The sequence below is a fragment of the Trifolium pratense genome, linkage group LG5 (assembly GCF_020283565.1).
Source record: "Trifolium pratense cultivar HEN17-A07 linkage group LG5, ARS_RC_1.1, whole genome shotgun sequence".
Classification (NCBI taxonomy): Eukaryota; Viridiplantae; Streptophyta; class Magnoliopsida; order Fabales; family Fabaceae; genus Trifolium; species Trifolium pratense.
In genome coordinates this window covers 48,850,970-48,877,793 of record NC_060063.1, presented here as the reverse complement: position 1 = coordinate 48,877,793, position 26,824 = coordinate 48,850,970, and the positions used below count along the sequence as shown (strand labels likewise).

Sequence of the window (26,824 nt, the reverse complement as noted above, 5' to 3'; positions counted from 1 at the left end):
TAGACATAGATTTTGAGATTTAATAGTCACGTAAAGTATGAGAGCTTAATGCTATTTTATCGATTAATGATTCGAGACATCGGAAAGTTAATAGATACAATAGATTTCAAGACATATTCCGGACACGGATATGATCAACGAGTAATACGTGACGATATTGATTGGTAAATGAAATATATATATCAATAGTTAACTGATACATGTGAATGATTTGATGAAAGCCAATTCCAACAAGTTTTTATCTCAAAAGTTTATCACGCACTTTTATCGCAATTTTATGCTACGAAACCAAATCAAAACAAACCCGCACTTAGAATCATGGAATTTGTGTATGTACAATTAATATCACACTAGTCCCTGTGGATACGATATAACGAAAATACTTGCTTTTGTATTTCATCAAAGCACATATCCCTAATTTTTACAAAAGTGTTTCCAAAATAGAGCTATATTAGCTCCTAAAAATTCAATAGTCGACACAATAAATGATTATATGTTAAATTTAATTCCTGGTGAAGAAAAAACGTATTTGAGTTATGATACTCCACTCGCAGAAAATGTAGATGGTCAAATAGTGGATGATGTTCATACTCCCGAATTTTTGAACATGATTTCTACGTCGGGACTCCCAAATCACAAGTTGAGACTTAAAGTTAGAGTTCCTGTTATGCTATTAAGGAATTTGAATCAAAAATTAGGATTATGCAATGGAACAAGACTTATTATTACAAGATTGAGAAAATGTGCTCTTGAAGGAAAAATTATTTCAGGAAGTAATATTGGTGATCAGGTTTTCATACCTAGATTTTCTCCGACACCATCTGACGTAAGAATTCCTTTTAAATTTCAACGGAGACAATTTCCTTTAATGATTTCTTTTGCGATGACTATTAATAAGAGCCAGAGACAATCTTTAAAGCATGTTGGGATATATCTTCCGTCGTCAGTGTTTTCACATGGTCAGCTGTATGTTGCGATTTCAAGAGTTACTTCTAGAGAAGGATTAAAAATAGGGTAAATAGTGTCATACCCCCCTGCAAAATAGGCGAGTTTTGCGTTACCCCCCTGCAAAATATTTTTTTGAGATTACCCCCCTGCAATGTCAAGATTCCTTGCGTTACCCCCCTGGCTCAACAAGTGGGCATATGACATGGACGAATCTTGACGTGACATGACACTTGGAAATTAATTTATTTTTTATTTATTTTTAATTGCCAACTCAGTAATTATTTATTTTTTAATTAAAAAAAATGAAAAAAATTGCCAACTCAAGTGGGCATATTTATTTTTAATTGCCAACTCAAGTGGGCATATTTATTTTTTTTAAAGAAATTTTTTTTTTACGGTAACTTTTTTTTTAAAGAAATCTTTTTTTTTTTAAAGAAACTTTTTTTTTAAAAAAAAACTTTTTTTTAAAGAAACTTTTTTTTAAAGAAACTTTTTTTTTTAAAGAAATTTTTTTATTTAAAGAATTTTTTTTTTGCGTTCCGTTCATATGCAGCGATTGTTCTTCGTTTTCAATTTCAATTTTGGGGTTAGGGCAAAGCGATTGTTCTTGCGTTACTATGTGATTGCAGTTTTTTTTTTGGGTTACTCTATTATTATTAGTTATTATTATTATTATTATTAGTTTTTTGGTTACTATTATTATTATTAGTTTTTTTTTTCATCTTCATTTTTTTTTTGTTACTCTATTATTAGTTATTATATATATATAAGAATTTTTTTATATATATATATAATAACAACTTTTAGTAAAAAAAAAAAAACTTTCTTTTAAGTAAGTTCATAAAAATATAACAACTTTTAAGTTTTTTTTTTATTTTTTTAATTAAAAACCCACATTAATTAATGAGTTGGCAATTAAAAATAAATAAAAAATAAATTAATTTCCATGTGTCATGCCACGTCAAGATTCTTCCATGTCATATGCCCACTTGTTGAGCCAGGGGGGTAACGCAAAGAATCTTGACATTGCAGGGGGGTAATCTCAAAAAAATATTTTGCAGGGGGGTAACGCAAAACTCGCCTATTTTGCAGGGGGGTATAACACTATTTACCCTTAAAAATATTGATCATCGACGATGACAGCGAAGATACAACTAAGACTTCGAATGTGGTCTATAAGAAAGTCTTCCGTAATATACCTTCCTTTGTATGAATATTTATCCAAAATTATTGTTGAACTATCGTTAATGTTACTAAAAAATTTTCATATACCTTATATTATTCCAATTATCATATCATAATTTATAATTATATATCTTACAGCTAATTAGACTCGTACACCGCACGGGTCAATGTTCTGGTAGGAAAAAATAATGAAGAGAAAGAAAAGAAAGAGAATGACTTGAAATGTGTAGTCTATTCACTGTTTTATTATGGGTTTATATATTCATATCTACGGCTTGTAAAATTTGAACTAGATTCCAATTATGGAGTAGTTGCTCAATTACACCAGAATAAGGGGAAAAATGTCATCAGAACTCGATACCATCTTTAATGATTGTAGGCATTGGTATTGTTTATTTTTTAGAAAACTCCCATACTGAATTTATTAGGAGATAAATACATGAGACAACGAATATGTTTGTAAAGTAGTCTCATCTAGAGATATGATTTCATGAGGCCAAAAAATTTGGGTCCCGGCTCCTATATATATATATATATATATATATATATATATATATATATATATATATATATATATATATATATGAAGGAAACCCAAAATACTTCAAAATTAAATGAACCTCATTTCATATGAGTTCCAAATATAGTATAAGTCCCTAAAATTGGCCTTAAGACTTCAACTTTTTTCATATATATGATTCAAAATTATTATTTTTCAAATAAGAGTTTTTCTTTTTAAATAAAAATTCAATTTCTTAGGAAAGTATTTATTTGTTGAGCTTCTTTTATCCAATTTAACTCTATGTCTTAACTTCGAAAATTTCGTCTAGTGTAAAAAGATATATATTAAATTTGATTTCGGAGTTTGCTCTTAAAAAATAAATTTAAATGACTGTTCTTTTAATCTAAGTTTTTTTTTTTTGTGTCTAGAACATCATCCCTTCACCCAATTTTTTTTTTTTTGGTTTAGGGGTAAGAGTCATTTTACATCACAATCATGCATGATTAAGATTTGCTGTCATAAAGACCAATTCATGGCTGGAACAACAGTTTGTAATGCATAACAGCCTAGTACCAAAGACTTCCGAACAGAAACATCTTGGAATGATGCGATTCACTTTGTGTCTCCGTGAAATCAATTAATTCAAGCTAGCTAGATTCTTGTCATAGAAATCAAGAGGAGAAAACAAAGGGGGAAAAGAAGCTGAAAGTGAATGAAGGATTAGGAAGTTTTAGATGCTTACCGTTGGGAATTGCCTTGAAAACGTGGAAAAACTCTTGGTCAGGCGAAAAACCCGTGCCTCAGGCAAAAATTTCAGCAGAAAAAGGGGCAAGGTTCTGTTTTCGTGCCTCAGGCGAAAAATTGCGCAGGTTTATAAATATAACACGTTTTCTGATATTATGAGAGGAGAAATTAGGGTTTCTTCATCCAACATCAATCTAGGATCAAAAGGGGTTCCTTTTGGGTATATTATAGGGTTGGGAAAGTGTTTCTAACACCTTGTAATCACTTATTATTGAAATCTCTTGGTCACAGGAAGAGATTTAGGAAAAGGGTAGAATTAGGGTTGAAGTCTAATTCTTGTAACTCTTTTGTAATGAATCTTTGTGATCAAGAAGGGAGTTTGATAGTGGATTGGAGGGTCTCTCCCCCAGAGTAGGTCGGTTTTGACTGAACCGGGTAAACAATTTTCATCGTGTCTTTTATCGTCTTTTGGAAGTTCTAGCTTTTGTTGATTTATTGATTATTGCTCATCCATTTTGTTTTGGTTGCTTCAATTCATTTGTCCCACACATCAAAAGTATTATTGGTGTGGTTTTCGATCCGAATTCACAACACACAAAATACTTTAGTCACTTTATTTTTTTTAAACCAAATGTGCGCAACTGTAGAGACTAATCCCGGAGTTGAAAATGTTTCTCCATACGTATCAGTTGGGGATCGAACCCAGAACCAAATTATAGTTAAATGACTCAAGTATCTACCACATATGTTATGTTGGTATTTAGTCACTTTATTTGATCACACATATTTAATTTTGAAATAATTAAATAATTAAATTGTATATATTTTTATGTGAATGTGATAAAATGAGATGCCTAATGACTAAATATCCTACACAATGTTCACTTCCAAATATCAATGTGCAAAAACAATCCAATCCACATATAACCCTCTATAATTATGACAAGAAGTAGGTCGCTTTTGGATTTATTTTCATTATTCCACTAAACCATCTTTTAATTGATGAGACATATAACTTGTTTTTTTCTTTAATTAATGTGCAAAATTAGATTGATATGATATATTTGTTTATAATGTATGTTACTTTTGATTTGGAAAAGGGGAATGATTTTACGGGTGATGTTTTTATTTGAAAAACAAAACTATGCATTACTATAGTTGAGTTGGTTAATAAACTAGAGGCCATGTGATTTAACCAAAAAAAACCTTGAGGCCATGTGCCAAATCAAATCAATGTTATTTAGCAAGTTGATAGAGTTTTAGAGCATATCCACAAATCGTGAGATTTTAAAACAATGTTTACGTGGATTTTGCATGCACACATCGTTTATTTATATTCCCTTAATATTAGTATTTAATAAATATTCAATTAACCAAAGTTAATACATCTAAAAATTAAACAGGTTATTATAAAAAACAATTACTAAATAGGTCCCCAAATTATTTTTTGTAGTTATTAATTCGAACAAAATCAATACGTACACCAACTCATATTCTTGTTTTCTAACATTTTCTTTTAAGTTTTTTAATAGTGAAATCCAAATGTAAGAGACGAGAGTGGGGTAAGAGTATTATTATCCATCAAACTCATTTGCATTCTTTATTAATTTAGATACATATGTATAGAGAGAGTACGAGTTCATGTATTAAAATGCGGGTAAACGGTATGAATTTGGCATTATATTGACTCGCACTATGAAATTATCTCAAGTTACTTTTAAAACATACTTTTTATTGGTGGCAAAAACTATCATAAGAAGACCGACTTCTATCTCATATATTAAACCTTCTCCTTCAACACAAAATTAGGGATAGTTTTGTTAATGTAATTAAAATTATAATAAACTATCTCACTCTCCCTCCCCTCCAAATCCCCCAATTTGGGGGGAAGTAAAAAATGAGTTTATGAGGGATTTTGCTCCCCTCATCTTCCCTTCCATCCCCTCCAAAAAAATAAACCAAACACATAAAATCTAAAATATTCCCTCGTCTTCCTTTTCCTCTCCTCCAAAAACCCCGAACCAAACGGACCCTAAGGCGATATCTTAAGTTTATGGTGACATCACATCAGTTAATTAACAAACCCTTTCCCCTATGTCAAGGCGTTTTCAACTCTTTTTAACACATGGACATGTGGGCTCATGGATCACCAATCCCAATCCTCTAAAAAGCTTTTCAAAGCTTGATTACAAAATAAGCAAACAAACAAAGTGAGTAAAGGGCTAGCTATTAGAGCCAAATTAGTAAAATCATATTATTGTATAAAATAAAACAACAAAATAGTTCCCATTTCAATCAATTATCAATGCAAAGGCATAGTTGAGAAAATAATAGAGAAAATTGAGATATTAAATTTATAGGCTAATGCTACGGTGGACCGCCTTCACAAGTGGTCCACCGTGAACAAATGATCTACCGAGTATGAATTTTACAAAATTCACTATTGGATTGAAAGTTTATATCGTATAGACCATCCATAAATTTTTTTAAAATCATTTGATATGTTATTGAGACTCATCAAGATTTACGTTATTTAATAAACCGTTAATTTTGATGTGTCTCAATAACATATCAAATGGTTTTCAATTTTTCTAAATTTATCTATGGATGATCTATATAATCTAAACTTTCAATCCAACGATGAATTTTGTAAAATTCATATTCATTATAATGTTATTCGTTATTGGTCCACCATAGACCACTTGATGAAATGGTCTATATTAAAATTTACCTAAATTTATATGGTCCTAAAGTGAGATAATTAGTCTTCACTTATGTGGCACTCCCATGTAACTTGATCTGCCTTTTTTTTCTTCTTCATGTGTTGCTATAGAGATATAGTGCAAATTAAGATTAGACTTGTGATTGGGACTAACTATCTTGCTTTCTTTGGTTGGAAGTGGGGCCGGACACATATGGCCTAAGGTCATTAAAACACCCTTAATACAGACACCTAGCTTAGAGATAAGTTTATGTAGTCATTGTCTCACAAAAAGATGACACTATTATTTAAGGTAAGTGCCCTTAATTTGATTTTTTGGGACAAACTTTTATTTGATTTGTTTTATCCCAAATTGACATTTATAATTCTATTCGAACAGAATTACATTTTTCCTTCTCTAGGGTGGCACTAACCATGGATAATGGATTCTCTCCGTTTGGTTTTCCTAATTTTTTTTCAATTTATTTAATCACTGCATTTCAATTTACCTTTTTCTCATTTTTCTTTTTTCTCTCCACCCAAATTAATGGTTCAAAATAAAATTTATCTTAAATTAACATGAGAGAATCCTCTCTCCTAACCATGTACATTGTTGGGAGAGGATCCTCTCATATATAACATTATTTTGTCCAGTGAAATATTCGCCTCACATTATATTATCACTACATTTTTAATTTTATTTATTTATTTAAATGAATGGTTAGATTTGGGATTGAACTTCCTACTCAGTTTTGTCGCTTATCAAAAAAAAAAAAAAAAACACGTGTTGCTGTCCGTCTGGCTTGATTCTGGATTGGGTGATGTATTAATTTTTTTTTATACTTGAAATCGAAAAGAAAAAATAATATTTTTTTAATAATAAATGTGATTTCTATACATTAATAAATTAAATGCACACTTTTTTTATGTGCGAACATTTTTAATACCTATCAATTTCGTAATGGATATATTTTGTTCCTATCTGATTCCACGCGTAGTGTCTCAATCTGCGGGTATGTACATGTCCCCCACGATTCAAATAATCATTTATAGATAAGATCCATTTGTTGGATGTTCCGCTTTCCCTTTTGCTCTCTTTTTCGGTTTCAGAGTTCATCTATTAATAGAGGTCTCTACCGCTCATTTTCTTCACTCCAAATTTCCAAAAATATGAATTCTCTTTGTTCTCTCTCCGTTCTTCTTTTCATCTTTGAAATTTTTATTATTTTCATTCTTTAGAGTTAGAGTGGCTGCATATTCGAGTAATTTTATACCACATCAGAGTGGCCATATTTAAAATATAAAAAAAACGGATTTTAAATTCAAAAACATGACATTATAATGACTTATATTCGAGTGCGGAGCCTTGTGGTTCAAAAGTTCGAACACATAAAATCATGATCCACTTCATTTTCTAGAGAAATGGGAGTTTCTATTGATGAGAGAGAAATACATATTAGAGGTTGGTGCATCTCATGTTTAATAGAACTCATACTTGAAGGACCCATCAAAATTCTTGATTTATTCTCTTATTTCTATAACCTAAAGATCGATTTTTATGTAGAACAAATTTTTTGTCAAATTTTACTTATCTTGCAGACGAACTTCAGATTTCTAGAATTTCTTCCCTTAGGAATCAGAAGATTAACAACAAAAAAAAAAAGAACTTATAAAAATACTTTAGCAATTTCTATTTTAAAATGAACATACTACTATGTCATAGATCCTATCGAATATCGATCACCCCGACTATTTCCACTCCCACAATCTAATATACTAGTTACTAATGACTTCTTTTTTTCTACAAAATACTACTACTAGAACAAGAAGAAATCATAAAAACTTAAAAAGATGAAGTAAAATGAAACAGGAAAAAAAAAATTTAAAATCACATGTGCCAATTTGGCCTTAGCTAATTTATGTTTTCTAAATAGCCCTACAAATCTGAAGAGCCAAAAGGAGGTTTTACCTCGTAGATTGGAGAGGTAGAAAAAAAAAAAATCAAAGATAAGTGAAATGGAAGAAAGATTCACATGTGAATGTGGGTGCAAGAAAGAAAATAAGAAAAGAATCAATATTAGATATAGCCCAGACAAAGATGGAGTGTAAAGTAGTTAATCATAATAATCTTTAGCACTATGATTTCTATGTTTATGTTTATGAATAGCAACTATGTTTTCTTTTTGTTACAATTGGTTAATTTTGAAATATATTGTGAGTTACAGTTATTATTGTCAGATGGTCGGGGGGCTCACCTTAAGGGTAGACTACCATGGACAGGAACCAATCAGGTACCCTATGACCTAATAGAACCCATACACCATTGTTGGCCCTCTGCCTCCCCTGTTTCATCACTTTAGAATGTACTCACCGTGTGTGCATTCTCAACCTTTTTTTTTTCCTTTTTAATTACAGTTTTGATACCTTTCTTTTCCCTCAAGAGTTTATCTCCCATTTTAAAATTATTTAGTTTTCATCTTTCTTTTCAATATTTGAACTTGAAAATAATAATACTCTCCCAAGAGAAAATTTATTTTTTAGGGTCTGTTTGGTAAAAATAAGCTATAAGCTAGCTGATAGCTGATAGCTAAAAAGCTAGCTTATAGCTGATAGCTAAAAAGCTAGCTTATAGCTGATAGCTAAAAAGATAGCTGATTGAAATTAAAGTGTTTGGTAAAATTAGTTTTTAAAGTGGTCAATAAATATAAAATGACATAATTGATAGTGAGTAGTTTCTTTTTTAGAGTGGGTAGTTATTAAAATAAAGGGTAAAAATGGAATAAAGTGTAAAAAGTTATAAGCTCAAACGCTACTTGAAATAGCATCTGAAAAAAAAACTATAAGATAGTAAAAAAAGCTTGTTACCAAACACCTCTAATTTTTTGAAACAAACTTCTAAGCTCGTATAATAAGCTATAAGCTAGCTTATTTGTGTTACCAAACACACCCTTAGATTATTGAGAACCTAATGTATCTCGATCATACTTTGAACCAGATACATTAGATTTTTAATGAATCTAAAAAGTAAATTTTCTCTTATATTTAGGACTAGAGAGAGTATATCCTATTGATATTGACGTTTATAAGGGATTTTGTTGTAATTTTATAGGTGTTCATCGATGCACATTATAAGGTTGTATAATATGTTATTTAACATATGTTATACTATATTGTCATTTTTAAATAAAAAAGTAAATACAAGGACCAAAACTTTTTTAAAATGGAAAACTAATTTTGTGAACAGGTGGAAATAAAGAATCAAAATTGAAATTAAGTTTCTTTTCAATACACATTTATGGTGAAGTAATGATACTCCAATCTAAAATATAAAGGAAACTTTACGGTTTAAAGAGCGCTCTCGAAAAAGCACAAGACCAAACCTTTGTAGAATGAGCGAGAGGAAGAGAAGCATGTGAGTGAGACTATATCTTAACCTTGTGGTTGAGGGCTTGAGTCACACAATGGACGTCAAATGTTGTTATTAGAACTTAGAACACTCGATCACTTTTTCGATCAGCAACCGAAATATTTATGGTGTAAAATGAGCAAATTAGAATATGTCTTCTATATATAGAGATGTTGATATCTAGAATGAGCCTTAACCACTAGCTTGGTTATCTTGGTCGGGTTATGAACTGTTATACTTGGGTTTGGGTTTAGAGGTCTTTAGTGACTTGCTCGAGCTAATTGTCAAACTTTATGACAATTCACAATCTCTCAAACATGATAATTATTGTAAGGATAAAGTGGTTTAAGGATCATTTCGAAATAATCAAATATTCTCTTCGTTCATTTTTAAGTGTCTTTTTAGAATAGTAACACCAAATTAATAAAGTGTATTTTTGTACCTTATCTTCTTATTATATCCTTATTTTAATCCACCAATAAATTTATATTTTTTTGCACACACTTTCTGTTTCCAATAAATTTAATATATTATGTACAAAAAAAAAAACAAAAATTTATATGTACCAAAAAAATAAAAAATAAAACAAAATTTAGTTTTCCAAATATATAGCATTAATTAGTTTTATTGAAAAAGACACGAGTAATTGACAAAAGGTATAAGTGACAAATCATACCCTTAAAACACCAAAATGATAATTAAATAAGAACGTTAAATCCGACGTCAAAAGATACTTAAAAAGGAACGGATGAAGTACTATGACAATCCATTTTTAAACATAGTTTTTCAAACTTTTCTTTTACTCTTAAAAAACCTTATTCTATAACAAGTTCAAGACAATTAAAAGCTTTTCAAAAAGATAATGAGATAATGAAAATAAAATCACATAATAATTTTTATACTTAGTTCATTACTCAACTTGGTAGCTACATATAATCTCTTCACACTTGAACAATTTCTCAACTATAATCAAAGACATTGCGCCCTCCTACTCCAGGGTATACTTTTGTCAATGACTATACTACTAGCCTTCTCAAAACGACTTCTCACCTTAAGCCTTTGTGGAAATTAACAACAAAGTCACAAAAATATATGTCACTTTTATGCATATTAAAAAATGTAATTAGTGTTAAGTCACTAGGTTTGATCTAGTAGTGAGGAGTTTGGGTAGTACGCTATAGGTCCTGGGTTCGATCCCCAGCTTATTGTAAACCCAAAAAAAAAATGTAATTAGTGTTGTATGGAAAAATGAAATTATGAGTTAATTTACAAAATTGTTTTTCATTTATGATTAGGAAAAAATAAATTGAAGAATTAAAAAAAAAGTAATAAATAATTAAGGGTATAATAGGAAAAATAACATTAAATATTTCATTGGTAATGTAAAGTGACTTATAATTTGGTACAAATTTTTTTTTTCAAAGTGACATATAATTTAGTACGGAGGGAGTATAATTTTATCTTCTCAAAACGACTTATCACATTAAACCTTCGACTTAATATAATTTGAGCCAAATACAAGTTTCAAAGAGTTTTTCAATACAAGATAACTATAACTACTAACATAGAACCACACGGAAACTATTTACCACAAAAACATAAGAAAAACGTAATAAAGTAGTTCCTTTCAAAGAAAAAGATTTAACTACTCCAATAGTCTTTAGTGAAATGTCCATAAATAACAATATGTTTATTTGAATAGTTTTTTGACGAAAATTAATTTGAATAGTTGTTTTCCCTCAAAATGGTTCTTTTCTTTAATCGAGCAAAGATTGCAACACATTTGATTTGACACATTTTATCAATGCGATAATAATAGATTAAACCATTCATAGAGGAAAAAGTAGCAGTAAAAGATGGGGAAAAAAATGAATGATTATTACACGATAAAGCATTTGCCGTTTATAAGACGCACCAGTTTTTCACTTATCCTCGTTAGAGGTGGGAATAGGTCATACCGGCTATAGGGATTTATGGCCTAACATATATAAGTTCAGGTTAGGTCAGTCAATTTTTTTAAATAAAGTTGACCAATGTTTTTTTATAAGTTTATTTAGTTAAATAAATTAGACTGCAAGCTATTAAAAAAGTCTTTTAGCCTATTAGGCTGATCTAATTAAGTTGATATGAATAATATTTTTACTACTATTATTATTTATATATTAAAATTTGTACTTTGATTATCCTATAAGTGTAGCTCAAATGGTAGCTATCAAGGACATTAAGGAGTAACCGGAGTTCGAACACCGGATTCCACATTTCTTCACATTTAAATGTTTGAGAGTCTAGTCACTAGGCTACTTGACAAAAAAAATAAACTACTTTGATTAAATTATGAATGTATTAACTTTTTCGGTAATTTAAGTTTACTAATCTAGATTAGTTTTTCACATATATAAATGTATTATTATAAAATATAATTGAAATATGATGATATATATAGCCAAATTCTCTAAAATATTATGTTAAATATCAAAAGAACATTGGTTTTTAGTTCATAAGTACATTTATAAATAAATATAATTATTTATTTAAATATGTTCATGTGAAATAAGCTTTTAAACAGGCTAACAAACCACATTAGATTTTCAAAAGTTCAGATTCATACCTAAAATGTAAGTCTATGATAAGCCACAGACTAGGCTTATGCCTTCGATTTTTTGACAGGTCAAACTCAGATTTGGCAAAGTCTAGCCGGTCTAGCCTATTCCCACCTCTAATCCTTGTCAATAGCTGCCACCATGTGGCTTAGTGGTGAAGTTAGCAATTTTGTTATGACTTGAAGAATATGCACGGCTTAAAACAATTTTACACAGAGATTCAATAAAAATCGACGAATTTATCATATATCATCTTATTCTTTTGCAGTTATTTTGAAACTACTTGTGTAATAAGGAAGAATCATGCTTTCTTATTGGATGTCAGTGTAAAATATATGTCCATTAAACTCATTTTTTATGAGGTGGCTAAATATAAAAAATAAAATAATTTTTTATAATTAATATAAAACTAACAAATTTGGTTAGAAAATTTCGCGACATTTTAAAGAGTCGAGTGTTTTTCGATGTAAATAGGGATGACAAAATGGGTTGAGTCTGTTGGGTCGGCCCATTTAGTCAGCTATTTTTGGTGGGTGGGTTGAGATTTTAAATCCGCCATAGCCCATAAGTAGTTGGTACGTCCCGTCTAACATGCTAGAAAAACACAGTGGTGACCACGGGATAGGTTTGATCCGTCGGGCTTAGTAATAATAAAAATAAATTTTTTCACTTCTTTTTATGTATCAGAAGTTTTTTTTTATAAGACATGTATAAGAAGTTACTAACAACTTTTAAAATTTTCTTTTATTATTTAACTCAAAAATATTAAAAAAAAACCTTATTAATATTATGATTAGGCGGGGTAGTCTCCGCTAGCCCGCCATAAAATGGGGAGGCTTGTGAGATATCCAACCCACTACGTACCCATAGTTGTTCCGCGCCCGAACCACACCATTTTCGATGGTTTGGTGCCAGGGAGAGTGGTGGCGGGACATCTTCCATTCCTAGATGTAAACAATTAAGCTATTTGGAAAAGAAAAAAAAATCATTTATTTCATTTTTAAGTCTTGTTTTAACAAATTTTTATTATTAATAAGTTTTTATGTAGTTATTTTAGACGCCGAAAATGTCAAGACAAGATTAATAAAATCAATCAATCAAGTGATAATTTCTTTTTACTATAATTTTTCTACAAGTTTTTATATATTTTTTGAGAAGCTAAAAATATATTAAAACAGTTACTTTAGCACAAGACGTGCTAACATACCGAAAACATTACAAGATAAAAATTGTCCAACAATAAGTAGCATAAAAGATTAACAAAATTGGAGAGGAGTTGTTCTCCAATGATAACAATCATAACTAAAATCAATGTATTTTGAAGTGATCCACTACCAAGAGCTAGTAATGACTCTCTCAAAAATATCATCTATGGAAATAACCTTTTGCCGAAATAAACAACTATTTCTTTCTTTCCAGATTGACCAAGAGCATGCCACCCAAATAATATTGAAGATGTTCTTCTCAAACTTGATATATATTAGTAGCTAGACCACAAAATTGTCGAACATCATCAACGAGTGAATTTGATAGAGCGCTACGAACACCCAACCAAACTAGAATATGACCCCCAAACTTTACTAAAAATCGGGCATTCAAAAAGCATGTGATTCAAGCTTCCAGCACAAGAACAACCCGCTACACACATAAGGGATGACTCCGCAACTCCACCACGCCTAAATAAATTATTTTTTGTTGGTAAAAGATTATGAAAGAGCTTCCAAGCGAAGCCATATATCTTCATCGGAACCCAACGATCCCACACCACATCTTTAACCACAAAGTTGGGAACTAATGATAACAAAGACCAAATATTAGAAATTAAAAGACTTAATGTTGAGAATCCATGTTGTCTAGATGAGATGACATCAATAAGGATTTGTGAATCGCTTTCAAAAATAACATAAGTGAGATCTCTTTAAATAACTTCGCCAATAGCTTCCTCCATTGCCAAACTCTCTCCTTCAATTGTATTTAACCTTCCATGAATGACGTTTGATCGTGCCAACAAAAATCAATCTTGACTATATTGGATATACACCACCCTGAACCTGTTGCATCAGATGTAGCAATAAAACTTGCGTCTACATTGCACTTCAAGTAGCCTTGTCGTGGGGGCAGCAACTGCTCTATGGCTTCTACATTTTAAAATCATTCGATTTTGATAATTTCTACCATGTTTTTGTACTTAAGCAATAGTGAAACTAAATTTTAAAGTGAAAATTTTAATTTGTTTTATTATAATTTTATGAGTTTTGATCGCACTATGTCTCCACATCATAAAGCTCGTATGTAACATCATTTTAAATATGCCAAATTACGATTTTTAAATACAAAGATTTGATAGATGATCAAAACTAGGTGATTTTAATGAGAGAACAAGACAATTTTCTACGTTTCACACGATGCGCGATTCCATGTATAGTTCATTCAACATCATGATGGACGACATAACTTCTTATTACTTTGTTTTGGGGCCATAATCACAACACAAATCCGAGCAACGAAGCTTCTCGATAAAAGCCCTGAAGAGCAATCAACTCACCGAATCCTTTTCCTTAGAGGTGAATAAAAATAAAAAGACCGAAATCGTAATTAAGACAGACAAAATATTAAAGGTTAAAATTTCAAAAAGAAAAGTTTTCAATTTTAGAAAAAGAAAAAGAAGAGTAAGTAGCTCAAGCTCAAGTAATAAGAAACCTCAACTCAAAAGGAATGCTATGTGTTCAAGATTCACCATGCTTCAAGTTTCAACCTTGTACTACTTAATTTTGAGTTAATTACCATTCTACCCATCCCTTTATCACTACCTACCTTCATTACCCTTTATTATATACCTCTCTCTATATATTAATCTCCATCATGTCTCCCACTCTCCCAAACTAAATTTCATTCACAAGCAAAACTTCAATTTTTTATACTATAAAAAAATAAAACCCCTTTTTTTATTTATTCATTCAATAAACTCATTTTAATTTTTCATATATTTAATCAAAGCATCTAATTAATACTCTTCCTTCTTCGATCTACTTCTTTCTCAGTTTCAGAGCTCTTCTCATTCCCCCAAACTACACTAAACCTTTTTCTATTTCTTCATTTCTTCTTCTCTTTTATTTTTTTTTTTAACCCTAAGTTATTATTATTCATTCACCTTGTGCCATTTTCATTTCAATGAAGAACTAGTAAGAACAAACAAAAAAATAGAGAATCAATTATTTTTTTTTTTTTTTTTGTGATTGATTGGAAAAATGCGAGTTAAGGAAATGCACCCGTTGTGCTGCATCTCATTGGAGAGTCCAGGGATCGGAAGTCATTCACCAGAGCCAGACGCGGCGGCACTTTCAAGGACAAGGAGTTTACCGGCGAGTGGATCTGACCGCATTGGTCGCCGTGGATCAGAGGCAACAGTTGCCGGTGTTCTTTACAAGTGGACTAATTACGGTAAAGGATGGAGATCCCGATGGTTTCTCCTCCGCAATGGCGTACTTTCTTATGCTAAGATCCGGTGGCCGGAGAATCTCAATCTATTCTCTTCAATCGATGATGTTCGCTTAATCGGAGATGTAACTGCTAACCGTCTAGCTAGAATGGATAGAGACGCCGGAAACGCTGTTCGCCGGAAGAATCATAAACCTTCATCTTCTTCGTCTTCTTCTCCATCGGTGGTTCATCTGAAGGTATAACTATAAACTATAAACACTAACAAACTTAACCGATTCTTCAATTAATTATCACTAGTTTTATTTTTGTTAAATTGATTATTGATTTTGTTTATGATAATGCAAAATTAATTAAAAAAAGTTTTGATGATATTTGGTGTTGTGAATATGTGATCTGAATCACCCGTAATACTGTGGGTCAGGACAGGCCTTGGTCTTGCTTTAGCAGTGTCATGTTCAACATTTTGGCGCTACCTCTCTGCTATTTTCTTGTAGAGGAAAAATATTTTTTATTTTTCAAAATATTAAAAAATTATATATACTATTATTTTTATTTTCCCTTCTAATTTCCAGCGAATAGGTCCGGTAATCTATAGTTTCGCTGCGAAGTAAGTGTAATTTGATAAAAAATTGTTCCTCGAAAATCTTTTTTTTTTTGTTTACAACGAAGCAGAGGATTGAACCCAGGACCTCTTGCATACTATGAAAATCTCTCGCTATCAGACCAAACTTAATGACTTCCGGAAGAATCAATTTTAAGTTCTCATGAATGATGTATCTTAAAAAACTCATTAACCACTTAAACTTGATCGATTTTATACGATTTATTTATCGTCGTAAAGTTTTTACCGGTGGTACCATTGATTTCTGGCCATGAAATAAAATCATGATTATGAATCAGATTCAGATTGAGATTGTACCTTAGCCAGTGTAAAAAATAATGGTAGTACTAGTAATGAGATTTTGATGTCCGAGAAACAAAGTGGAAATCCAATGGTTTCTACGGTGGTTGAGATTGATTTGAAAATTCCAAGAGTTTTTATAAATTGAAGTGTTACAGATATAACTGGTTGTTAATGTAGAGTGGGTCACATCAACAGGTGGCTGTGGAGTGTAGGGATAGCCTACACAATTTGTGAGAGAGAGTGCATAGCCCTATCCTATGGCATTTACTTCCGGTCACGTCAACACTCCCTCCTTTTCATTCATTAGCAGCAGCATTGGTTCTTAAATTCGATTTTCTTCCTTCCTTCTCCCTCTTACTTTTTTCATCACCACAACATTTTTTCTGCAAATCCTACCTTATCTCTTACCATTTTAAGCCTTAAAAAAAAGTTCAACCTTAATTTTTCCAGTAACTTACAAGATGGGGAAAAACATTTTTATTTGTTAGTTTATTTTTATTTTTTAAAATATAATAATAATAATAATATAATTAGAGATTAGAGATATAGATGGAAAAGTGAAAGCATAGGAGTATATGTAAAGGCCCCTCCTTCTATTTTGTCTTTGTCAACAGAAATATATATATGTGGGACTTTCCACCTTGGTGGTGGGGTATATCATCTTGGTCCATATTTATTTATTTTCTTTTAAAATAATTAAAATTTAAATGGGTGCTCTTATTTTGTTTCTTTGAACTCTCTTACTATAAACTACTCCGAAGGTCAAAATTCAAAAGCCAATTTTTTTTTTTCCACATCATTACCTTCCAAGTCGAATCAAACTGGAATCAATCTAATGATTCTAGTCAATCTATGGTAGTAGCGTCATTTCATGATATCCCTTTGATAAGGTAATTTCATTTTCAAACATTGTTTTCTCAACTAGGTGGGGGCTCTTTTATATTTTTCTCCTCCTTTTACTTGTTTAATTGTTGCTGCAGTGTTTCATTAGTTTACTATAAAATAGATAAATGAAAAAACTTTATCTTGTCAATAAATCATACTACTATATCATTTCTCTAATAGTTTACACTACCTTGCTTTTATTTTGGAGAAGAAATAACAAAAAATTAAAAAGGTTAAAGTGGTGACTGGTGATGGTTCTTATCTTGGTTGAATTGAATATTTTTCACAGATCTCATCGTTTAGAGAGAGCAAATCAGACGACAGAAAGTTCTATATATTTACAGCAACAAAGACACTTCATCTGAGAACTGATTCAAGGAAAGATCGTGTGGCATGGATACAAGCTTTGGTCTCAACTCGTAGTTTGTATCCACTAAGTGGTCATCATCTATTCCTTCCACCATATCAAATTTCTGTATCTACTGAGAGGCTTAAGAAACGATTGCTTGAAGAGGGTAGCAGTGAGAATCTTGTCAAGGAATGTGAGCAAATCATGCTTGCAGAGTTTTCTGAATTACAAGAACAGCTTAAAATTCTTTGTCAAGAAAGATCAAGTTTGTTTGATACCATTCGGCAGTTGGAGGTAATTTTAATTTCATTACTTCTTTGTATGTGTATGCTTTTTTGCCTTTTCAGTGCACAATTTCTTTGTTAGCTTGAGCTTTCATTGCTTTAAATATGGTTGGTTTATCTCAAAATGTATTTTGACTAATAACTTTACTATGAGGTTTCTAGCCATGAATCTATGAAATGCCAAAATTTGTAGAAAATGATTGTTTTGGAGATAAAGTTTCAACTTTTCCATTGATGTACATTACTGCTGTGATTTTAACTTCTGAACTGCTGGTTAATATTTTCGATTTACAGTAATACTAATACCATGTGTGTGGTTAGATGAACATTTGTCAAAAGTGATCTGAATGAATTATTATAGGAGTAATTTATAAAAATTGTATTTGAAATGAACTTATGTATATTTAGATATTTTTAAACCAAATTTGATGCAAAACTTAGTGTTATAAACTTTTTAATTTAACACCAAAACTATTTTTTATCATGAGTGAATATGATTCTAAACTTCGAATAGGAATCTAAGCATACTATATGTATTAGTGCATAATTAGATTAGGAAAATGTTTGATGTGCACCCCATTGACACGCCTTAGTTGATTTGATATTATTTTTTTTGGATGACAACGATGAGTCATAAAAAGGCTATGCTAGTGGATGTCAAAAGGTGTATTGATATTATGGGGTGTCATGTATAAGGACTCATTAGATTATTGTTGTACTTCTGACTATGCAGAACATATAGATATTTACTTGCTTAATGTATATATATAAGCTACTAATTTCATGTTGCAATTCAGACTAAAGTTCTATTGTTGTTTAGTAGAACATGAATGGGGTCATGTCATACCACATGATGTGTTTGGTTCATTTGGTCATGCATTTGATCTGTTGTTTTTGTTAGAAACCACGTGATTAATTTGCACCTTTGATGGTAGCTAGTATTTGTTTTCTGGCCCTCTCTCCCACCCAACGAATTGTAATAAAGGAAATGTTAAACGATGCCTCCGGGGCACTAATTAAGCATATTAATAAGAAAATTTTGTCTTATAATTTGTGTATTTAATACCTTAAAAATGTAAAAAGTTATCTTTTCAATATTAATTTTGTCTTGAGTTGAGTTCGTTTTTTAGTATGCTTAACAAGTGTCTCAAAGGCCTCGTTTAGCATCAACCTTGCAATAACTACAATAATATTTGTATACCCCATATTCCTCCTCAACATCCATTCAAACACCTTATTTTATCAATAGCTCTTTCTTCTTGTCTTTTTTTTTTTGTTGATAATGTCAATATCTCTTTCTTCTTATCACATCACTCTCTCTTTGTCTTACTCTCCTCAAGGTGTAAGCACTTGCACCAAACATTTCCTTATTACAAATCATGATACTCATAACAAAGAGCTATGTTATATGAACACCTTTCTATGGACAAAAATACGACACCCCACCTCTCTCTATGCACGGTTTTCGAAACGTGCAAAAAATATTAAAAAAATAAAAAAGTGGCATGGATACGTAGGTTGTCGTATTTTTGTTTAAAAATTGGTGTTCAAATAATAGTTTTCCATAATAAATTACCACTTACTAGTACCACCTGCAGTATTTCTTCTTCTTGCTTTATATTTGAATCCTACTATCTATCCAGTTTGCTGATTAATTTCTCCATGTTTGCATGTGTTTAGTTTTCTAAGCGTGGAAGCACTTGTTCTTTATAACTTACTGAACAAATATTTTGTTACTGATCATGAACAGGCAGCTAACATTGAACCTGAGGGCTCTGCCTTGCATGACAGTGAATACCAATTAACAAAGAATGGATTTTCAAGTCTCGGCCGTGGAAAATATAGTGGTACCATCTTATATTTTATTTATGTTTGTCATTATGATTTATCTACTATATGCCGTGAGGTTTATTTTCTCTCTTGATAGTTGATATGATAAGCATATACTTGTATTCATAGGGGCCTATTGTTCTGTCTTATATCAACATGAAGAATATTTCTAACATCATATTGTTCCCAAACTTTGTTTTGAATTATTGAAAGTTCTACTATTTGTTAGACTGTATATTTTGAAGTGGCAGTCTAATATGGACTTTCAAAAAAAGGTCTAAAGATATACCTTTACCATCTTTATTTAAATAGTGAAGTTTATATTTAATATACTCGGAAAGAAATATAATATTTTATGAAAATTTAATAAAAAAAATGGTAATGATTCACTTTTAGACCATTTTATTGTGATTCATATTAGATGCACCCATAGCTTGAAATCTACCTAATTTAATAAAAAAGCTATATTCATCAATGTCTCCTCTTTAGAAGCTGTATATCTTTTAGTAAATTTGTTTACAATCCGCAAGCATTGATATATATGATCCCATTCTTTTAGTATTTACTATTTAGTAATATTGTTCACATATACTTTTGGCTTTCAGAATGCAGTACAACGGAATCATCTGACGATATTGAGAAACAAGAGGTAGAGGAAGTGTCAGAAGAAGATGAAATCTCATATTATGATACTAGAGACTATTTTACAGAACCTAGTTTTAGTTGTGGGTCAAAAGGAACTCTGGATCAGGTGAAAATGTCTGGGGAAGCTGTTAGACAATGCATTGATATGGAAAACAGTCATGTTGAGACAATGATATATGATGATTATGGGTATCCTCAGGTATCAAGGCGAAAAAAGCTTCCGGATCCCGTTGAGAAGGAGAAGGGTGTTAGTCTTTGGTCAATGATCAAAGATAATGTGGGCAAAGATCTTACACGTGTTTGCCTTCCTGTATTCTTTAATGAGCCAATATCGTCTCTTCAGAAATGTTTTGAGGATTTGGAGTACTCTTATCTTCTAGATAGAGCTTATGAGCATGGAAAAAAGGTAATATGTACAATATTGCTCTATACTGTCCATTATTCTTTAACTTCCATTGCAAACAAGACAAAGATTGGTACTTAATAGTGCTGAATTGAATTTATGTAGTGTCCTTCATCTTAGAATGATTTTTAGCCGTTTGATCGGAAATATTGGTAGATTCATACCTGATACATGCAACTATATTATTGTTTATGCTGTTACATTTGTGAGTTTAATATGATACTTGCAACTAAATTTGAACATTAGATTTAAGGGTAATTTTATACTGCACAAGTGAGATAAGTCTTGCACTGTGCAAAAACTTGTTTCCTACCATTGGATCAATAAGTCTCGTCATTGAATCGAATGAGATATGATGTGACTTGTTGATCTAATGGTAGAAAATAAACTTGTGTATGGTGCAAGACTAATTTACTTGTGCACATTAGACAAAATCTAGATTTAATGGAAGAATAATTGTGGTAAGAAAATGTCATTTGTCTTCTGTTTGTTTTGGCTGCAGGAATTGGACTCATTAGTGAATTTCACATAACTCAAATGAATTCCAGTTAATAGATTTTTAAAATAGACTATACCTCAATAGTTTCTTTAGAATTTGTTTATTCTCCAAGTATTGATCAATTGCCCCATTGTCAACCGGTGCAGTTGCCCACTGTAATGGACTTCTCTTTGTTCAATGAATATTAATCCATAGAGTTTGTAGAGTGGGCGTTTGTTTGGATCAATCATTTGACAGGAATTAATAAATTTTTTAAGCTTTTCCTTAATTCAAATAAAAGATGGCACCATTTAATGCTATTGAGTGTGACATTTCAACCCTTTTAATTGTATTTTCAGGGAAACAGTCTACTTCGGGCACTGAACGTTGCTGCCTTTGCTGTTTCTGGATATGCATCATCAGAAGGTCGTCATTGTAAGCCCTTTAATCCCTTGTTAGGGGAAACTTACGAGGCCGATTTTCCTGACAAAGGACTTCGTTTCTTTTCTGAGAAGGTTGGTGCCTTATGATTTAATATAGAAATGGTTTCATATAAGTAGATTGTTAGTACTACTTTTGGTTTGGATATCTACAATGAAATCTTGAGGGTAAGCATCGTCATAACGGAAAGACTTCCCGACAGGGACCTATGGCTTAGCTTTGCTTGGTCTACCCAAGTTTAAGCTTTTCTAAAAGCCTTTTTAAATTTAAAAGGCGGCTGGTAAAAAAGTCTTACCAGTGAAATTTCCAACAAATTTGCTTTCATAAGACATTTCTTACAAGTTACTACAAGCTTTAGAAAAAAAACAGATTTTATATAAACTTATTAATTTGTGTGAAACAGGTTAGTCACCATCCAACTGTGGTTGCCTGCCATTGTGAAGGTAGAGGATGGAGGTTTTGGGCAGACAGTAATATCCATTCGAAGTTTTGGGGACGGTCAATTCAGCTCGACCCAGTTGGAGTTCTGACCCTTGAATTTGATGATGGCGAAATATTTCAGTGGAGCAAGGTATAAATCATCAAATGACTGCTGTTTTAATGGGGACTATTATACCATCCATATATTATTGCTATAATAATAATCATTGCTGTTGTTTCTATTATAGGTTACGACAACAATTTATAATCTTATCCTTGGCAAACTGTATTGTGATCATCATGGGAATATGGAAATTCGTGGTAATCGCCAATATTCTTGCAAGCTGAAGTTCAAAGAGCAGACGATTCTTGACCGAAATCCTCGACAGGTAAGAGGTTCTACTAGTACTTTATGACAGCCTTACATCCTGATCTTTTGATATTGAAGCAAAATCTTTATTCTACACCTTTTATAGTTTTATTGTTGTATAATTGATAATAGAGAAAGTTATATGCTAATGATATTATGAGCAAAAAATAAACAATTTTTTTTGTTATTATAATGGAAAAATAGCATACAAAATTTGATTATATTTAACTAAAATTGCGATGTGTATTTTTTTCTCAAGAAATGCCGTCTTTCAGAAGACGCATGTGTATTTTCTAGTATTTACTTTATTTTGGTTCTTCTGTTGACAATGGCATGTGGCTACAATCCAAATTTCAGAAAGAAACTTATCTTTCCATGTCCTTTCTTTTAATTAGGTAAATGGATTTGTTGAAGATAAAATGGGAAAAAAAGCAGCCACATTATTTGGCAAGTGGGATGATAGTATATATTATTTTGATGGTGATGTGAATGTCAAGCATAAAGATTACACTTCGTCAAATGGAACCTTGTTGTGGAAAAGGACTAAGCCACCACCAAATTTGACTCGGTACAATTTGACATCATTTGCCATCACACTGAATGAGCTTACACCAGGACTAAAGGTATAATGAGGTATTGAATCATTATTCGATATAGGTTCAGTTTCCTTCTTTCTAATTTTTTTTTGTTAAGTAGTTTAGTAGCGGCTAGACTCACACTTTAAGTGTGGAGAAACGAGGAATCCGGGATTGAAACCCTGACGACCCCTCCAATAATATCCCTTGTAGCTACTAAATGAGCTACATTTACGGGACTATGCATCTCTAGTCCTTTGTTATAGCCTTTCTGATGTATTTATTCACGGATTAAAGGAGAAGCTTCCGCCCACGGATTCCAGACTGAGACCTGATCAGCGGCATTTAGAGAATGGGGAATACGAGAAGGCTAATATGGAGAAACAAAGATTGGAAAAGAGGCAAAGAATGGTATGTTAATTTAATGATTATTTTGTGTTTTTTTATAAGATACATGCATGCATTGATTTTTTTTTTCCTTTTCCCTTCTGTTTGTTTGAATAATTTATAGATACTATACAGTATATATACACCTTAAATTGAGTGTAAGCTTGGAGAATCATGATATGCCACCATGACTTTGCCAAAAGTTATACTTGCAGTTTTTACAAAATCACTGTTAATTCAGACATCCACTTAAACTATTGTACACGTTAAACTTAATTTTTATTTTTACAAGATTAAGAATTCATTTTTATAAGATCAAGAATCTCATGTGTCACTTTACTTCTGTACATGTTTGATTATTTATTTATCTACCTTACAGTTGATGATATGTGGTTTGGTGTATAGCCACATGTGAGTGTGTATACATATTTTCCAGGCTCTTTGAAAAGTTTCAATTAGTAACGTGTACATGTTTTGTCTTTACTATAACCAAATGGTGACGTTATTGTTTTTAATTCAAAAGATTTTAGACTGTGATGTTATTGATATTCCAACTAGTTTCACATGTGTTACGGTATGACATTATAATTTTAGCAAAAGTTAATTTTTTTAAACTTTGGCAAAATTATAGTGTCACGGCTTTTTTACTAAATTCACCGTCATTTCAAACATATATTTAGTGTCAATTCAATTATATATTTACTTTTGAAACTTTTCTTGCGTACTTGTATATTCCGATTTACTTGTACTTGTTTTTTGAACTACTGCATATTTTTCCCGTAGATATTATCTTTTTGTTAAAATTATGTTTTTCTTATCTTTATACCGATAAAAAATGATCACTTTTTTTTTTTTTTTTTTGCAAAAATTCTTTAACCTATATTTGGATGGTTTTGTTTTGCAAACAGTCGAGGAAAATGCAAGAAAATGGCTGGGAGCCTAGGTGGTTTCGCAAAGAAGGTGAAAATGGAACGTTTCGATATACTGGCGGGTATTGGGAAGCAAGAGCTGTAGGAACATGGAATGGATGCCCAAATATATTTGGTGAATTTCAAGAAAGCATCACTGATACTTTTGATGCCTCTTGATATTTGTTCAGGTAAAGTAATTTACATACCAAAACATGTTGGATACTACACTAACCTTAAAAATGTTTATGTTTGATACCTTTCCCTAAGCAATCTATATACTCCATCCACTCCACACGTGAGGGCACCTCAACTTTTTAAGTGAATGTTTATAATTAGAGAAATGTTTGTTGTCCAATGCCGTAAATGCGGTGTAGATACGGACCATATGGTTTTGGTTTTCTATTGGTTTTTTCTCTATCTTTGAGTTAAATCAATAGTTATAAGTGATGTATTTTTATATGGTGTTTAATATGTTGTCAATTTTTAAATGTTAATAATCGTGGTGTATTCGACAAATTTATGGTGACACCATGCTTTTGTTGAAGTTTTCAAAGTATAATTTTTGGCCGTGATTTTGCCAAATTTGCCGCTAATCCAAACTTACACCAATTCTTAAATAAAGAACAAGTTCACAACATAATAATCCTCTGACAATGACATTTTTCTTAAAGGTACATGTTACTATATTAGACAATGACATACTAATACTTTTGCAGATGGATGATAGTGAATGCAAATTGATTAGTCTGTGGAGGGTTTATCTTGAACCTTCTTGCATGGCGACGCCTTATAGCAGCCTTTTGGTACATTTGAAAATGAGGCTCTTTGCTAGTTGGAAAAAGATTTTCTGGATTGACCCTGTGTTTCGACAAAAACAATAAGGGAGGGAATAGCAAAATAAATTCAAGCAATTCTATCTCAAAGTTGCTTTGTGGAATTAAATGACTTCAATAGTTTATGTTGCTGCTGAAGTTGTAATTTTCTTAACCTATTGGACAAAAGCAATTATCAAGTTCACAGTTCTTTGCTGTGGTCGACTGAGAATCCCAAACCGAGGCTGTTATTACTTCACTAGATGAGCATATATATATGAGCAAAGAAGAATTAAGCTTAGCAAAAACAGTTGATAGATTAGGATGTTGTGTTCAATTGTCAAATCTTATTCTTGTTTTTATAAATTTTGTTAGTATGTAATTATTTGATGTATTAGTAAATGTAAGATTATCTTCCCTTTAATAACAACTGACATGGCGAAAGGCTGTATATCGATTTATTTCATATTTGTTTGCATTTTCTAATCAATAAATGGCGAGATTTTTATTCTCGTTTGGTTTTAGGTCTGTAGCTACTCTTTCACGTGTATATATGTTTCATTTCATGTGTGCGCTTGGCTGGTGCAAATGGCTTTAATTTTTCGTGATATACCAATCAGAATGGAGGACAATGCTGAAGAGGATGTCCATGGGAGAATAATGCATATATTTTAAAGTGAACCTTGCTCAAAGATAAATTTACCATATTAGTTTAGGTTTGTTCCAACTAAATGCTCCAGTTGAGTTATCCCTCGTGAACAATGCTATCTTTCGAAGTACTATAATCGAATATTTAATTCTAGTGAATACTTTACTCAAAAGATAATTTTTTGAACCAAAAAGATCAACTGCATTGCATTTCATTATCAATAAGATGATAATACATTTTGGAATGGAATTATCAAAAGATATTGAATTGGATTTTACAAGTTTTATATCTTAGAAGATATTCATCTTCTTATCATGGCACCAATCTTCTAAGCTATTTTTTGACAGAATCTAAAGTCTAAACTAACTTCTGACCCCACACTTTTGATTATGAAAAATGTTATTTGTACAACCAATTTTGTACAACATTTTGGACAACTTTTTAGTAAAAAAAAAAAACATTTTGGACAACTTTCTTTTTCACACTTGCATTATATTTTTACTCTCTCATTCTCTCTCACTTTATTGTTTTTTGTGCTAGATGAAGAAGGAACAAAAAGTTGTCCAACCAAGTTGTAGCAAAATAGTTGTACAAATATCGCAACTCTTTGATTATAGTGTGAACCACGATCGAGATCATGTTGGTATGGCAAAAAAAGAGACAAGCAGAAATTACCGTGGAGATGGTAGGTAGTGAGGGGACAAAGAAGAGGACACAACACAACGTGAGAGTGAAGGCGAAGGGATAATTAAATGAGATTATATAGAAGGTGTGGGTTGTTGTTATTTACAAAAAATTCATAACAAAGATATACGAGTAACTTAAGCAACATTGCAATGTCGGTATTATTAGATTGAACACTTTTATTCTACTTGTGTACAAATCCATGATTTTACACTTGTGTGAGTTTTATATCCTCGTCACTCATGCGCTATATTTAGATAACATTTTTAT

The 26,824-nt window shown here is 31.4% G+C and overlaps 1 protein-coding gene across 5 annotated transcripts; it reads left to right on the top strand.

Annotated features, from left to right (window-relative positions):
• The first annotated feature begins 15,038 nt into the window (after positions 1-15,038).
• Positions 15,039-25,745, top strand: LOC123884498 (oxysterol-binding protein-related protein 2A-like). 5 transcript variants are annotated; one of them, XM_045933597.1, is made up of 12 exons: positions 15,057-15,763; positions 17,606-17,959; positions 19,700-19,796; positions 20,385-20,530; positions 20,624-20,830; positions 21,665-21,820; positions 22,150-22,317; positions 22,415-22,555; positions 22,932-23,159; positions 23,409-23,522; positions 24,407-24,597; positions 25,126-25,745. In XM_045933597.1, the coding sequence occupies exons 1-11, from the start codon at positions 15,335-15,337 to the stop codon at positions 24,584-24,586; spliced, it is 2,220 nt and encodes a 739-aa protein (XP_045789553.1). In that variant the 5' UTR covers positions 15,057-15,334; the 3' UTR covers positions 24,587-24,597; positions 25,126-25,745. The 5 variants fall into 5 exon arrangements, 3 of the variants coding, with proteins under 3 accessions (XP_045789553.1, XP_045789552.1, XP_045789554.1); XR_006800820.1 differs by lacking the exon at positions 25,126-25,745 and having other exon boundaries at positions 15,039-15,763; positions 22,932-23,169; positions 24,407-24,425; XM_045933596.1 differs by having other exon boundaries at positions 15,058-15,763; positions 20,385-20,830.
• The last annotated feature ends 1,079 nt before the right edge of the window (positions 25,746-26,824 follow it).